The sequence below is a fragment of the Psammomys obesus genome, unplaced genomic scaffold (assembly GCF_907164565.1).
Source record: "Psammomys obesus unplaced genomic scaffold, mPsaObe1.curated_primary_1811, whole genome shotgun sequence".
Lineage (NCBI taxonomy): Eukaryota > Metazoa > Chordata > Mammalia > Rodentia > Muridae > Psammomys > Psammomys obesus.
The window spans coordinates 3,215,943-3,232,115 of NW_026590405.1; the positions used below are offsets into that span (position 1 = coordinate 3,215,943).

At 52.9% G+C, this 16,173-nt stretch overlaps 1 protein-coding gene across 1 annotated transcript in view; it reads right to left on the reverse strand.

The window, feature by feature from the left end:
• Nucleotides 1–16,173, reverse strand: part of Abcg1 (ATP binding cassette subfamily G member 1) — a 54,320-nt gene that overhangs the window by 7,423 nt on the left and 30,724 nt on the right. Inside the window, exons 3-10 of the mRNA XM_055607126.1 lie at nucleotides 14,673–14,790; nucleotides 12,195–12,327; nucleotides 9,245–9,295; nucleotides 4,483–4,628; nucleotides 3,057–3,180; nucleotides 2,600–2,714; nucleotides 829–977; nucleotides 593–694 (exon numbers count right to left, since the gene is read on the reverse strand). Of these exons, the coding sequence (XP_055463101.1) occupies nucleotides 593–694; nucleotides 829–977; nucleotides 2,600–2,714; nucleotides 3,057–3,180; nucleotides 4,483–4,628; nucleotides 9,245–9,295; nucleotides 12,195–12,327; nucleotides 14,673–14,790 (938 nt within the window). The remainder of the gene's footprint in view (nucleotides 1–592; nucleotides 695–828; nucleotides 978–2,599; nucleotides 2,715–3,056; nucleotides 3,181–4,482; nucleotides 4,629–9,244; nucleotides 9,296–12,194; nucleotides 12,328–14,672; nucleotides 14,791–16,173) is intronic.

Genomic DNA, 16,173 nt, shown 5'->3' on the forward strand with positions numbered 1-16,173 from the left:
CACACACACACACACACACACACACACACACACACACACACACACACTGAGCTCATGTACTCTGAAACAGAGTTACTAGGCTTTGCTGCTTCTGTTCGAATCTGGCAATCAAGGTTGGTCTCCCTCTAGAGGAGACAAAGCAGTGGTGTGGGATGACTCTCCCAGAGACCCTCACTGCTGAGCTGTGTGGCTTGGGCTGCTATGAGCATGAGCCCATATGTTAAGTTACAGGTCTTCCAGCTTAGGGCCCTGAGGCTACACTGGCCTAGTGCCCACTGGACCTATGGTGCTTTCAAATCTCTACCATCCCCTGCCTCACTCCGCGTGATGCCAGTCCTCTGCCTTCCTATAGTACTGTTCTGCAGGTCCATACTGGAGCCTTCTGGCTTGGGGTTTGGAATGAGAAGACAGATGGGGCCAAGCCCACCTCAACCCACTGCACATTATTTGGGTCACGTGGACACAGACATCTTGGGGCTCTTTGTTACTGCAGCACAGCGCTGACAGCTGACTGACGCAAACCAAGAAACATCAACTTGAGTGTGTGCTCGGAGTTGGCAGGGGAGGTCGAGTGAGGAAAGGACACTCTTACCGAGTCCCGCATGATGCTGAGGAAGGTCCTCTTGAAGAGGATGCAGAACTGGGTGAGGCAGCTGGCTGAGAAGCTGTGACAGCCTTCCATGGAGGCGGAGTCCTGAGGACACATGGTGCAAGGGCCGAGTGAGCCACATGCCCACCCTCCCAGCTCAGGAAAGGCCCATATGTGGCAGGCCCGTCTGGCATGGGAGCCAGCCTGCGGGACCACTCCAATCCCTCCACCTGGTTTACCTCTTCAGCAGGCCGGTGCCAAAGAAACGGGTTCACGTCTGTGTCTCCCCCGAGGTCTCTCTTATAGTCAGAGTCACACATGCCCTCCCTCACGGCCCTCACCAGGCGGCTGTTCTGGTCACCGTACTCTCCTGACGCCACTTCCATGACTGTGGAAGACACAGAAGGTGAAGTGAGACGGGGTCGGGGAGGGGGGGCGTCCCGGGGAGCCAAAGCACAGGGCTGATGGGAACTGAGGGCCTCTGTCACTTTGTAACAGCCAAGCCTATATGGTAATGAGAATGCTTTCAAATGAGTTAAGGCGCTGCCTGAGAGCCACGGCAGCGGGATGCTGGTTGACACAACCCCCAGTGTGTCAGTGTGTCGTGGTGTCAGGAGACCAGAGAGGCAAACACACAATGTGCACGCATCTACGCCATGACCATCTGTAGAGCGCATGCTGAATGCCTGCTCTGGACCCTAGTAACATCAGCAGGAAGAAGCAGAGCTCCTTGCTCAAGTGCTGAGTAGACGAGACAATAAATGGTCCACAGGGGCGGGCAACCCACAGCGCACAGGGTCCACTGCTTGGAGGCCGGAGACCACGGGCCACACCCCTCACCTCCCAGCAACTAGCTCCTCTCCTGGTTTTCCTCGCTTGCTTCCTCTGGTCCCTCCTTGAACCTGTCCAAGTTCCCTCTGCCTAGACTACTTCTGTGGTCGCTGACTAGTCCCCACTCACTCCATGGTGACGACGGTGTGTCGCTGTCTACACACCTCTGAGTCCTGTTCCTTCCCCTACCACCTCCCTGGATAACCCAGCCCTCATCTCAAAGCCATGCGGTAGCTGCCCAAAGAACCCTCCCTCCCCTGTACCCCCGAGCAAACTGGAAACTCCTTCTCCAAGTGGTACATCAAGCTGAAGCCAGGATACATCTAGAAAAGCATCCCTCGTGGCACCGAGTGAGCCCTCCAGCACAGCCTGGTCCATCTCTGAACTCCTTGGCCTATTGGCATCACTCCCAAGGGCCACAGTCCCCACCTTCCCTCCAGAGGACCATCCAAGGAGAGAAGCCCCGGGAAGAGGCGCGCTCATCTCGCCAGATACAGCGGCCACCCTGTCCTCTCTCCACGAGGCATGTTTCTCCTCCCTCCTGCTTGTCCTCCTCTCTGGGCTTCCTCTTCCCTTTCCCCTGCTCAGCAGTGCCTAGCACCACTCTCTTGCTCTCGCTTGCAAGGAAATAAGTCGACTACAAACAAGGTCTTTCCCTTGGCGTTTAATATGCCTGGTTCCTCCCATAAGTGGCACTTTCCCTCACCCATGTCCTCCCCTCTCCACCTCATGGCAGTCTGCTTTTTGAGGGTGAGGAACATTCCCAGGGCCAAGGGCTCCAGAACACAATTTGGGAAGCGACATAAGGAACCCTGGGGTCTGTGTGGCCAGATGTCTGAAAGAAATACAGCTGTGGAAGAAAAGCTACAAAGGGGGGTTGTCCAGCTGGGACCGTTGAGCGGCCCTGGAGAACAAGGTGTTTCTAGGAAGCACTCATGGATGTAGGGTTGGCCCTGAGTCTAGCCACAGGGCTGAGACAGAGGGTGAGGCCATGCAACGACAGGGTCATTGGACAAGCCCTCCTGGAAGTCACGACTGCCTGCCTGCCTGGAGGTCCCCCAGGTACCACCCCAGCCCTGCCCCATTGGTCAGTAACTCCCGACTTGGGCATTAGCCCAAAGTGGAACACACAAGACTGGGAAGATTCCCTCTCCTTCCCGCCGGGCGGGCTCTACTCACCGAAGTCGGCAGGGTTGTGGTAGGTAGGGCAGTTCAGACCCAGGTCCCTCAGATACGGCACGAGATTCGAGACCTTCCCCCGGTACACGCACTGCCCTTGACTCAGCACATAAAGCTGAGAGGAAGGAAGGGAGAAAGGGATCAACCACAGCCTTCACCTCTGTGAAGCAAGGGAGGGTCCTGCTCAGTCAGCCCTTCAATCAGTTGGTCATTCATGCATTCATTCATTCAGCCTGCCTGCCTGCCCATTGATAGCCAGCTTGTCAATCAGCTAGTCAACCAGTTATTCGACCAGTCAGTCATTAATCAGTCAAACAGCTAATCACCCTGAAAAGTAAGGATCCAGGGTCTAGGTTTTTCAGGCTATCTCATTCCTGTCAGGGGTAGGAATCTGGGGTGGAGATTTAGGTCAAGGACCTGAACGGGTGTGTGTGTGGTGGGGGGGTGGCCCATGTACCTGGTCAAAGAGCTCAAAAAGCTTGGCGCTGGGTTGGTGGATGGTGCAGACGATGGAGCGGCCGCCCTGGGCCAGCCCTTTCATCAGGGACACCACCTGGAAGCAGGAGGCGCTGTCCAGACCACTGCAAGTCAAAGACACCACGAGACACTGAGAATGGGAAGCACAGGTCCAGTGTCTCACATCACCACTGAGGGAGGGCCTGTCACAGGACCTGGAGCTACACCCCCAAAGTCAGGCTCTTCTCAGCCGGACACTTTCATGAGGGCTGTGTGTGCTGTATGCCACTCTTGACAAGGATGCAGGAGCTCAGCTGTGGAACTGTGCGCTGGCTGTGGAATGGGGGTGGGAAGGAATGCCCACCTGCCCGGGCAAGGGACAGCAGAGCTGTCTGGGTAAATAGCTGGCCTCCAGAGTAAGCGGTGAGGCCTGGCAGTCAGTAGTCACAATGCCACACCCTTCCGCCCACTCGGGGGCTGTTAGAGAGGATGGTTGGGGCTGCTCTACGCCTTCTGATGTTTTATTGGCTATATCGACACCTCCTGTGAGGAGGCGATGTCCTGAGGCTTGCAGGGGTTTGCCAGGCTCTGGTACCCCTGCAAGTTCTCTCCTCTCCTGCTTGAATACTCCCAGGCCTGCCTTGCTTCTACTTCGTAGCTGCCAACAATGAGAATGAGTCACAGTGGGCAGCCCCAGGCACTGGCTTTCCCCCACAGCAGTGAGCCTATGAGAGGCGATATTAAAGGTTCCTCGAGTTTGTCTCTCAGGCCCTCCTGAGAACCACCCACTGTGGGCCAGGCGCTCAGCTGGGCTGAGGCGGAGGTGACCCTCCCTGGGATGCCGCAGATGGCTCTCAAGTTCACGAGATGAGCACACAGTGGGAAGGAGATGAAAAGGTCCGGGTGAAGTCAGCCGGGGCCAGCCCTGTACAGCCAGCCTACTACTTTGTTGGAAATGCCTGAATACAACATGCTTGGGGGAAAGGTAGACTGACTGACTGGCGACCCGTGTGTTTGGGAGCCAGGACTGGAGACCCGCATCTCCCCGAATATACGCAGGTGTGTCCAGGACAGAGGTCAGAATTCACACAGTCACACAAAGGCAGTGAGACACCCAAAATGGGAGGGGGCGCTAAAGACGTAAGACATCAGGCCCCTTTCTCAAAGCACCCCACAGGTACCTCGGGAAGGAGGGAGAGATGGACACAATGAAGGGCTGTTTCCGAGCCCCTACATTCAGTACCCATGTCCCAAGCACACACAGGCCTCTGAGCCAGTGGCTTTGTCCTGCCATCCCACAGATGGCAGCTCCTCCAAGGCCATACCAGGATGGTAGGGCCACCTCTGGGAACCTCAGAACAGACTCCGTAAGTGACTCTTCCCTGTCTCTTTCTGGTCACTGGTCCAGACACCGGTCACAGGCTTACCTGGTGGGCTCATCAAAAAACATGACAGGAGGGTTGTTGACCAGTTCCAGTGCAATGGCCAGGCGCTTCCGCTGGCCACCCGATAGGCTCCCCGTGCGCGTGTTGGCACAGGGCAGCAAGCCCAGTGCCGTCAGAATCTCCTTGACCTGTGGGCAACAAGAAGCAGAGTCCTTATTAGGAGACAACCTTCCAGCCTCATGACTATCAGGAACACATGCCGAGCTCCGTGGGAGGCCCTACCCTGCCTGGGGCAACCTCGCTAGTCCATACACAGATGCCCACAGGACTGGGCCATCCCAGGTGTGCGGCAGGTGCAGTCTCTAAACCTGTGGTCCTTCCTGGGGAGACAGACAGAACTGTCAAGAGGCAAGAAGTAGTGCCGGGAGGTCAAGCCAAGGGCTGGAGTCTTCACTCAGATAGATGGCTCGAGGCAGCAAACTTGTGCTCTAACTGACAGAGTGGCTACCCCTGTCCGGTGCCCTGGGATGAAGGCTGAGAATAGAGACAGACACAGCTAGTCCTATGAATAGTCCTTTGGTTGGCCCAGGATGGTGACCTGGTGTTGGCTGAGGGAACAAAAAGGTCAGCAGGCTCTTGGGAGGCAGGGGCGGAGCCAGCTGCCACATCTCTGCCAGGCACCTCTTCTGGAGGCTCAGTGATTCCCTCTAGAGTTCACCCAGAAGCGGGACATCTCTGAGGCAGCCAGCCCCTGGTGGCCATACCAGGAGGACCTTGGCCAGTGGCTTCTCTGGGGAGATGAAGTCATCCAACAGGAGGAGAACTCACAAAGAAGAAACTTTCCGCTCCGGACTTCTCAATTATTTACGCGTGGTCGGTACAAAGTGAAACTCTGGTGGCCGAACCACTCGGAATCCAGCGCTGGTGGGGCCGGGAGCAGGTGCAGTGTGGGGCCAGGGCCCCGGGATCGAGTCCTGTCTGCTTCTTCTTCTGATGATGTCAACCCAGCACCGCTGTCTCCCGGAACATTGTGCCTCTGAGAGATGGATGTCAGTCTGGGAACAGCTTCAGCATGGCTGTCTGGGAAGGGCCAGAGAGGCAGGGCCACGGTGGACAGGCATTTCCTTTTGGCATTTTTTTGCTTCTTGCCACAGTGCCTGCGCAGGCTTCCGGCTCTTCCAGACAGCTGGCTGATTCTGCAGGGTGGCTGTGGTTGTTTCCTCTGAGGGATGCTCCATACACACAGTGCACCCCCTCTTTGTCTCACTTTCACGACAAGGGATGGAAACAGAGGCCACCAATCGGTGGCTGCCCTTCTGCCCGCGTGATGTGTTTCTACAACCATCAGGCCTGGTCCTCTCCAGCCTTGTCTCAGAAGTGACACTTTCTATATAGGTTTGGTTTTGGTTTAAAAGTAGCTGGAGAGAAAAAAAACAATGGGCTCCTTTATATGTCTTCCTAAATAAGCAAAACTTAACTCCCCACGGTCACTTGTGCTTCAAGTCTCCTGGAGCCTCATCCTCTAGAGATGGTCTCAGCAGCACAAGACAGGACCATAGTGACCTCCCTCTGGAGGAAGCAGCTCTACCAGAGGACTCCTCAGGGCCAAGGTGCCTTTTCTGGGAAACGAGACAGGCTATGACCAGCATACTCCATGATATGCTAGAACATGCCATTCCATTGTTCTTCCACATCCTACACACGGAGGTACTGCAGGTGCTGATGGGAAATGAGTCAGAGAGGTGTCCAGATACAAATCTGTCCTTGAGATGGCTGTTACGGGCTCGTGGAAGAGGCGGGAGCCGTATATAGCTGAGAAGAGAGCCATAGCAAGTGGGATTTCTGATGACAAACACACACAGGACACACCAGTGTCTCAGACCTATGTGGCTGGCTTGCTGTGACGCTCAACACGAGCTACGATTGGAGGAGGGGTTTAGAGTTGGCTCTTGCAGGGACATTTCTTAGAATAGAATGATGGATGCATGACATGTGACGGTCCTGTCAGACTGAGGCCCAGCTATGACTTTCCAGAAGGCTCCAGGCCTCTTCAAAAAATTTAATCTTTCACTCCAGCAGCAGAGTGGGCTCCTGACCAGCACCCACAAGCGGGACCGGAGCTAGAAGACAGACTCTGACAGTGCCGAACAGTGTCAGAGGCAAAGACGGCACGCAAGGCCAAACGCCTGCCTCACGGCGGTCACTTGCACAGAGGCCCCAGTGCTGTGAAGTCTACTTCCCCAGATGCACAGGGAAAGGCTAACCACAGAGCCACAGCTGTGGAGAAACCCACCATCTCCCCACCCTACACTCACATTGACCTTATCAACTTGAAGACTTGAAAGACAGTCTTATTCGGCTGACACCACCTGAAAAGGCAATGGGGTCTCGTGCATGGGTGACACAGGCCAAGTTATCCAGCAAGGCTCAGGGAAGCTAGGGTTAAAGAGGCCGCCTGTGTGGTCAGCTCTACTTCTCTGTAGGACCCTCCCCTTCCGGCCTGCTCATCTCCACACCATAAGAGTCTGTGGTCAGCCCTGACCTTGGGTCTTTGGTTTGAGCCCAAGAGACAAAGCTCCTTTCCCAACTGCTCACCCTCCAGAGAGACCCAGTGTCTTCCACACCAGGAAGGACAATCGGCATTGCCATCGTTGCTTTGCTTGGTGGCAACTATCAGGCACTAGTGAGGCATCGAAGAGGTTGGATGGTGCTTTGGGCCCTTGTGGAGCCCAAGAGGCTGGTGGATGGGAGGGACTAGGGATAGGAAGTGGTCCCAGGGCAACCACAGTCTTCTGATCTGTCACCAAGAGCCACAGGGGTGCTCCGAAGGACAGCACTCCATCTGGACTTGTTTCTCCTTTCTGGCCTTCCTCCTACCCAGTGAAAGATGGAAGGCAGGGTCAGGGAATGTTGGTGCTGGCCTCAGATGAAGGATGGAGGAGCCCTTCCATTGCTGCTGGTCACCTCAGGCTCACCTTGGCACATCGTGTTCCTCTCTCCTCTTCTTCCTTTCTAGAGCTTTCTTTTTGCCATCTCAATTGTGGCTTACCTTGAGTCAGCTCAGGTTGCCATGACAAAGCATCCCAAACTAAAGACACAGACACTGGACATGGCCACCTTGGAATCTGAGAGCCAGCTGGTCAAACTCAAGGTGTGGGTGGTATTGTTTCCCCCAGTCCCTCCTGACCCCTGTCTTCAGATGGCGCCTCTTCAGATGGCTTGCAGGTGGCGTCTTCCTGGGCCCTCCACAGTAATCCTTCTGAGTAACCTTATGTCCTGGCCCCCTCTTCTCGTAAGGACACAGTGAGATTTGATCAGGGCCATCCCAACACCCTCTGCAAACAGCAGCCTGTTAATTCTGAAGCCCCGGAGTTAGAATTGCAGCTTATCTTCCTGGGGAAGTGAGAGTCATCCCCTAAGCCTTGTCTGTTCTTGTCTTCACTCTCAGGGGCAGTGGAGGGAGGGATGAGGATGGGAGTCCGTTGAGAGATGGTTGGTGGTGTCTTTCTAAGTCACATTATTCAGAGAGAACCGGAGACCACGGAGGCCCTTGAGGCTCATCCTATATGACCAAGGTTACAAGCCCCATTCAACTGCCCATATTTGGTCCCTGAACTTTCTACATCTTCCCTGGGCTGGGCACAAATGGTTCATTTTCTTCCTCTTGTTCTCAGAATAAGAGACTTCCACGGGAAACGTTTTTGAGTAGTTCCGGGGAACTGTTTTCGTCTCAGAAATGAGTTCTGCCTCTCCACACTGCACGCCCCACTACCACGACAGAGAACCCCAAGAGCGTGAGGGTCCTGTGAGAAAGGGGAAGGCTGTCACTCAAGGCTGTCGGGCGCTGCCTTTCCACAGCCGGCCACCTTAAGTCTACATCTTCTGAGCCATTCTGGGCAGTGAGGGGAGGGTGTGCGCACAGGATGGCAACAAATACTTCCGGGGGTGAGTGTTTTAACGCTGCCCTGCCACGTGATGTGTGTCACACTAGGCCCCTGGCAACTGCCAGACAACTGCACCGTCCCCTGACCCCAGGTGTCAGAGGCACAGATAACATCCTGTAAGGGGACCTTCTGCTACAATTATCTTCTGTGGAGCATCCCAGTAGCAAGAGGGACAGCGAGGCAGAGGCAAGCTTAGCCTTCCTTAGGTGGCCCGTCACTACCTACCGACTGGTACTCCCACTCCACCCCACCCCACCAGGACCTCCCGGGGCACCTGCTTACTTGTTTCCTTCCCTGCTCCTTGAGGGTTCAGGGAGCCAGGAAAACGGATTAAAAAAAAAAGGGAGGAGGAAAGCCTCAGATAGGCTGGGAATGATTTTTATTTTCTTTGTAAAAGCCTGGTTAATAGCACGTAAGAGCCCAATTTCTCCCTGCAAAGGTATGTGGGTGGAGGGAAGTTATTTTTAAACCAATGACTAACCATCTCCATTGTCAGTGTTTCATAAAAAAAAGGAAAAAAAAAAGTTTAATCTAAAATGTATTAAGCAGCCGAGGGGGCGGAGCCCTTGGCCAGGCCCTGAGGTTTGCATCTTGTCCCTCTGGGGGTGCTAAGGCTTCGGATTGCTAGATCTAAATGCCAGTCTAGCCCCAGAGCCACCTCTCCTGGACTCCAGCCACTGCACCCTGCCCCACACTTGCTGATGCGCCCACCCACCCACATAGACACACTCAGGGGGAGGCAAAGAAAATCAACAGAAAAAAAAAATCCAGCAGGCAGGAACAGGCCCCCTCCTCCCCCACCCCTCGCATGTGCTTCCATCACGCTCTGGGCCACGTGCGGATTGGATCGGCACACTCACCATCTCCCGTCTGCCTTCGTCCTTCTCCTGCAGCTTCAGATGCGCAGACACCTGTGGGCAAGAGACGACAGTGAGGAGGCTGAGCCCCACAGGATGCAAACAAAGTCCAGGGCCACACCGTGGTCCAGGGTCCCATCAACTCCTCTAGCTGTTTAATGGATTCATGAGACCGGAGAGGCCCCAGTTTCCCATGCCCACGGCCTGACAGAGGTATGGGTCCTGGGAGAGCTCTATGGGTCTGCTATGTTTCTGGCTATATCTGGTATCCCCATGAGATCACTCAGATGTATACAGCACAGAGACAAGGACCGCCTAGGCAGCATGGTTTGACCACAGACTAGGTGGGGACCAGTAGTACACAAATCAGGTGATAAACCATTGCTGACTTGAAGCTGTCACCCTGCGAGGGTGGCAGGTGTGGGACAGCAGGATGAACTTCCTGGTTCGCTTATTCAGATCCTGTTTACTAGTACAGTGTGGGGTCCCCAGCCTGGTGAAACCATGAGACAGAATCAGCTAGTCCAGGTTCAGCCCTGTTTATAGTATACCAGACTCTGGGTTCTTGGGCACACCTGGGCCTCAGTTTCCTCATCAGCACAAAAAACAAGTTTAAAATCTATTTCATTAATTAGTGAACTTGCCGATCAGAGACTGGAGGCAGGTGAAGAGGCCTTGGGCCTCAGACTGGAACAAAGGTGGACCTGTACCACCTCTACAAGGCCAGCTGCCTGTCTCATGACACTCACAAGGATGTGTCAGGATGGACCCGAGGCAAAAGAAGCGCCTAAAAATGTATAACTGCTGTAGGTCAGGAGCCAGTGGCCAGGAAGTGGGGCCCAGGGGAGACAGGACCTCAAAGGGTAAAACGTTAGAGAGAAACATTTCCAAAAGGTGCCGTGAAAGCCCTCAACTGAGGACCTCACCGTATGTGATTCTGAGAACAGATGCATTTCACAGCAAGCCCTGGAGCAAAAGAGAACAGTGATGGAGCTGGAGAGCCAAAGCCATGGTTCTCACACCTGCAACTACAATGGTCCACTAGTGACTCAGCAAGCGCTACAGTCGGGTCACCCAACACACAGAGCTCACTTGGGGACTCACAGGAGCAGACAAATACAAGCACGTGAGGAACGAGCCTTGAGATGAGGGAAACCTTCTCAGTAGGCTTCCTGGCTGGGTCTGTGTGCAAATCCTTTTTGAATCCTCTGAGCCACTGGAGGCCAGGTAAGCAGGCAGATCTCCCTGGAGCCACTGTTCATGGAGACTGGGTGATGGACAGGTGACCCCTTACCCAGTCCCAGGGCAGAAGAATGAAAGCCACCCTACCAGGCCCTCCCTTCCCCTTTTCCCACAAAGCAAGTGGAGGAGATCTCAGATCTAAAAACATTAACCCACTTTTCTTTATTGATCTAAGAGTCCCCTGGAGTCACTCGGAGTACTGAGTAGTGGCCGCTGCCTGGACTCTGCCTAATTCAAGTCATGGACACGAGGGCAAGACCTCATTCCACGTAAGGCCGCCAACATAATCATCTCATCGCCTACCGAAGCTCAGTTTCTGACAATGTCCTCTTTAGGGCCAGGGGAGGCCAATGCTACAGTGACCCTGAGAAAGCCAAGAAACAATGCCAGCTAGGCACAAAGTCAAGCCGAGTCTACCAACCGGGACTGGGTGATGGTTTTTAAAATTATCCTTTAATGAGACACATTCTAGAGGCTTCTTCTACTGACAGCGAGGTCACGTGGGCTGTCCTTGACATACATACATACATACATACATACATACATACATACATACATACATACATACATACATACGGTCCTAGAAGCCCAGAGTTCCTGTAGTAGTGGGGACACAGTCTGTGCAAAGAGCACAGCCTGTCTGTTCTGGAAACCTATGACACGGGCACCATCTGGACACTTGCATGGCCCCAGAGGGGAAGGTATATTTTTAAACTCCTCCTGGACTTATGCACTGGAGTCTCCTAGGAAGATAGAGTGAGAAGATGCAAGAGGAGTGGAAAGAACCAGGGCAGACCTGTAAGGACGGCACTGATGAGCCCCAAGGCCCAGGTTCCCCCATACCTCCTACCTTCCTGTGACACCCATCCACCACTATGCCAGCAACACTGAAATAGTCCCATAGGTGAGGCAGGGGCTAAAGGAAACGTCATGGAAAGAGGAAGAGTTAAGCAGGGAAACTCAGAGACCTTAGAGCCAGAGCTCTGCTTCAGGGTCCCCGCGTGGCTTGGGTAGAACTGCCTCACACTCTTAATTCCTGGAGGCACTGTTCACCCCTACTCTCTAGAGACTGCATAGCCTAGACTCTGTGGGTATCCACCAATGGCTGATTCTGTCTTTTTACCTGGCAGATGGAAGAGAACTAACACTCCACCAAAGACAGGATGATTCAAGGACAGTGACATGGCTGCTAGGCTATGTCAGCTTGAAGTACACTAGAGTCATCTGGAGAGAGGGAACCCCAATTGAGAAAATAGTCCTAGCAGATTGGCCTGTGGGCAAGTGCCACCCCTGGGCTGGTGGCAGTCCCGGGTGCTGTCAGAAAAGAGGCTGAGAAAGCCATGAGAAGCAAGCCAGGAAGCAGCAGTCCTTCATGGACCTGTCTTAGTTCCTGCCTTGAGTTCCTGCCCCAAATTCCCTGGATGATGGACTACAGTTGAAAGATGAAATAAACCCTTTCCTCCCCCACTGCTTTTGGTTATGGTGTTCTGTCACCCTTTAAATCCCAAGTAAGCAGAGGGGAAATTGCTTAGCCCAGGGGGAAGATAGGAAGGTGGTTACCATGGAAACAGTCATTCAACTTAGTGATCAGTAATCTCAGACACTTGGTTGTGACTTTTCCAAGACCTATTGAAACTCCTCGTCTCAGGGATTTGGTTTCACCGAGCTGTGCACCACATGTGTGTAGGTGCCAAGGGCAGGGGCGGCTCACCATCATGGCCTCCTGAACAGTGAGGTGAGGCAGCAGCATATCATCCTGCATGATGTAGCATGAGACCTTCCGGAAGCAGCGCAGGTCCCGGGGCATGCCGTTGATGAGGACCGCCCCCTTCATGCCCGTCTCCCTGCAAGGACAAGGAGAAAAGGTGGCCATGAGCCCGGCTCCTTCAGCATCCCGCCTTTTAAGGCGTGCTGGGGAAGCAAACAAGAGAGGGGGGCCTCCCTCCCTCCCTCCCGGCTCTTCCCAGCAGGACCATTCGCCACGACAACAGGGCGAGGCAAAGGGACCAGTGACCCACAGCATCACACTGGTACCCTTGCGGGAGCCAGTGATCAGTGGGGAGACAAGCCACACACCCGGCCTCTCCAGACAGCACGTTTATCGTGCCAGATGGTGAAACGGCTTCTTTTCTCTGCCTGCTGCACAGAGATACCTGGGGATGCCCCTCAGTACAAGCGTGGGGCAAAGGCATACATCACTGGTGGCTCTATCTGCTGCCCAGACTACATCAACTGCACCAGGACCACAAGTGTAGCAAGCAAGTGCCTCAGGCTCAGGTGGCTCAGAGACAGTAGCCGGCCATGACAATTCTGCCCGGTGACTGGCCCAGGTGCAAGGTGAGGAGATTGGGAGCCTCTTAGGTGCTTGTAAGCACCAGGAGAGCTGGCTTCCAGAGGCTCTCCATCTTCCTTTCCTCTCAAAGACACATCTTTGTAGCTCTACCTCCCCATGGCCACAGAGAACAGTAGCAGTAAGGAACCTGTGGGGACTAACAGAATCATTCTGGGTTCCAGCTTCCTAGGCCAAGGGCCTTGTAGTAGGTCCCACTTTCCTCCCGAGCGATGGGCAGCCCTGCTGGCTTCCTCTGGGTACCCAGCCTGGCAGGGATGCCTCTGCATCTCTGGGATACACAAGCACCCTTGGTCTTCTAGGAACTGCTGTAGTGATCTGAAGAACAGCCAGCCCCGAGAAAATACCACACTCTGCTCCCTCCGTGTCTTGACTCTGGGAGTTGAAAATTTGGCTTCGGCCTTTAAATGTGAATCTAATGAACAGGAACTTACGGTGACAGTTTTGAAAATCATAATCTCTTGATATTAAGAGGCAATTCAGAGCTCTAAGAATGGTGAGATTTACCTTTCCTCCCCGCCCCTACTCCAGTAATTAAAATCATTAGTTTTATAGGCGTCCATTATTATTCTGAGGAACTATATCATGTTCTGGCTTGCATTTGTGCTTGAACTCTTAGTCCCCAAATTGTGGTGCTGATATGGGAAGCTGTGGAGGCTGGGTGGTGGAGGTGTGTCACTGTGAGGACAGGCCTTTAAAGGCTAAAGCCTGGCTCTGCCTCAGGCTCCATTCTATCTGCTTCCCGGGCAGTGCCAGGAATCGAGAAGCCCTCACCTGTGGAAGCCCTCCAGTTTCCACAAACCTGGTTGCTTCAGCTCCCATGCCATCTTTCCTGTGACTGTGCCCTCTGAGACTGTGAGACCAAACAGACCTTTCCTCTCTTAAGTTGAATGTATAAATTAAACATGGCAAGAGATTAGTTATAACAACTAATAGAAGAGAACAACTATAATGTGTTGTAATAAAATTGTCAACATTCCCATCCTTATACTTTGGGGATGTTATTAAGGAAAAGAAGGGTCCCTTGAACAAAACTGTAAAAACTGTATCCCTCTAGCCAATCTGATTGCTTGGACAGCTAACAGGCATACAGGGTGGAGACACTGGATCCATGTCCTGGGTGGAAAAACGGTGGTATTAGATTTCATCATATTTCTTTTTAAAAAATGTGTGCAAGTCAGGTTTGAATAGTTTAGAATGGGATTTTAATTCTTTCTGACCATGGTTAACTATGGATTACTGCTGCTGCCACTCCTTGTTATCAAGTTATCCCGTGAACCCTGTGAGAACAGGATTTTAAAAAGCCTTTCTTAAGCACTTTAGAATCACACACAGATGAGAGGCCTTGGCGAGGCCTTGGCACGACCTTGGCAATGGTGATATCTGAAGTCCTGAACCACAAGCCTTGAATGACAGCTCCTCATTCTCTTCTGTCTAACTTCCCAGCATGCTGTCCTATTGACCACTGTTCCCCCAGATCTTGACCTTGATACATTTTCCTGTCCAGGGAGTGCACTAAGGGAGGAGCTGAGTAGGAAGTTGCCTTGTCCATCTGCCTGTGGTCTCTTCCCCATGCCTTGTGCAGGCTTTTAAATTGTGTCTCTGTGCTGTTTCCATCATGGATTCTCAAGCTCTGGATGCAAACATGCAACACACACACACAAAGGCATGCAAGCATGCATACACACATACACACACAGGCATGCATGCACACATACATTTTCCCAGGAGCCCATGTGAGCCAAGCTTCTGGTAGCAAGCAGATGACAGAATGCTCTCATTGACAGCAGTAAAGCAGCTCCACTCCCCCCACAGCTCTCTCTGCTGGCATCTGCTCACCTGTATCCCGCCAGAATGTTCATGAGTGTGGACTTCCCAGCTCCAGAAGGACCCATGATGGCCACCAGCTCTCCACTGTTGAATTTCCCAGAAATCCCTTTCAAAAGGGTCTTGTATCCTGCAAGATGCAGATTGGGATTCATTTTCTAACAGTTGCATGCTTTGCTTGACCCCAGTGCTGAACTGCTGGAGCCAAAGGCACAGTCTCCCACGGTGCAGTTGGAAAGACTTACAGCGACAGTCTAGTCTAGAAGCAGACCTTGTGTCTGTTTTATGTACTGCCTGTTTCCCACAGTGACCTCATAGCTTACAGCCATGATCACGGCACATGCGTATTGCTTAAGGTTTTTAGAGCACTTGTCCAGGCAGCGTCCAGGATGCTCCACCATTCCTATCTTAAAAGCAGGACAGGTGGACAGAGCCTTTTTAGCACTGGACCATGGGTCATTTCCTCTTCTCAATATGGTACACACGTGTCTGTACTAACAGGCAATTAGCTCAACATTTCATTTGCAAGGGTTTTATTTTTTTTTTTTACTTACTCCTTATAGATGTACATAAATACAAGTAATTGATACAAGGTTTATAAACAGTTGCTTTATGATTAAATAATATAATCAATGCATTGTTAATTCCTCTATGAATAATTGAAAGGGCCTATTGTCACACAGTCACATCGAATGTCTAGGGAATGTCTGCCGAGTGTCTTCTGCCTGGATCTTTAGAAAAGGGGGGGTGGAGGGGAGTCTTCACACAGCCAAAACAAGGCAGCTCACTACAATTTTCAAGCAGACTGTGGAAGTATGCTATAAATGATAAATGGGAGCAACTGGCTCAGAGATAAAGATGCCAATTCAGACTGTGCTGTCAGATAAGAACCCACGCTAAAGGGACAGGCAAGCATTACATTTTAGCGCCTGTGCATAATGTCTGAAGAGACCTCAGGGACATGTGGGGACTTTGCCTGGTCTCCCCACTGGTCTCCCCAGTCTCCAGCCAGTGCCCAAACCTGCACGCAGGTCTGAGAAAGCTCGAGCCCAAGAGAACATTCTCCACAATCCCACAGTCCTTCACAGGTGGGGCATTTGGCCATTCCAACCTGTCACCAGGAGCCACCTTATTTGGACGAGGAGTCCCTCGGGCCTTGTTTAAGCAAGGCAGAGAGAAGCGGAAACTAGAGCCAGGAAGCCTGTGGCTCTGAGGCTGAATCATTAAGCTGAGGAGGAGGGCTGTCAGCTGTCATCCCAGAGGGATGAGCATCACCCCAGTGGGAAGAGGGGCCCAGGAACAAAGGGAGGGGTACCAAGGAGGGAAGCTCTAAGCTTTGGAGGAAGAACCGGTTCACTGCATGATGGCACTGGAGAGAAGGAGAAGGCTGGCGACTTGTGAGGAGGGCTGCTGGCTGTGTCTGCCTTCAGTGGATGAACAGACAAAAGACATCTTTCTGAACAAAGCCAAGCTCCCTACCCTACAGGTTTGTCAGACAAGAGAAATCTGCCAC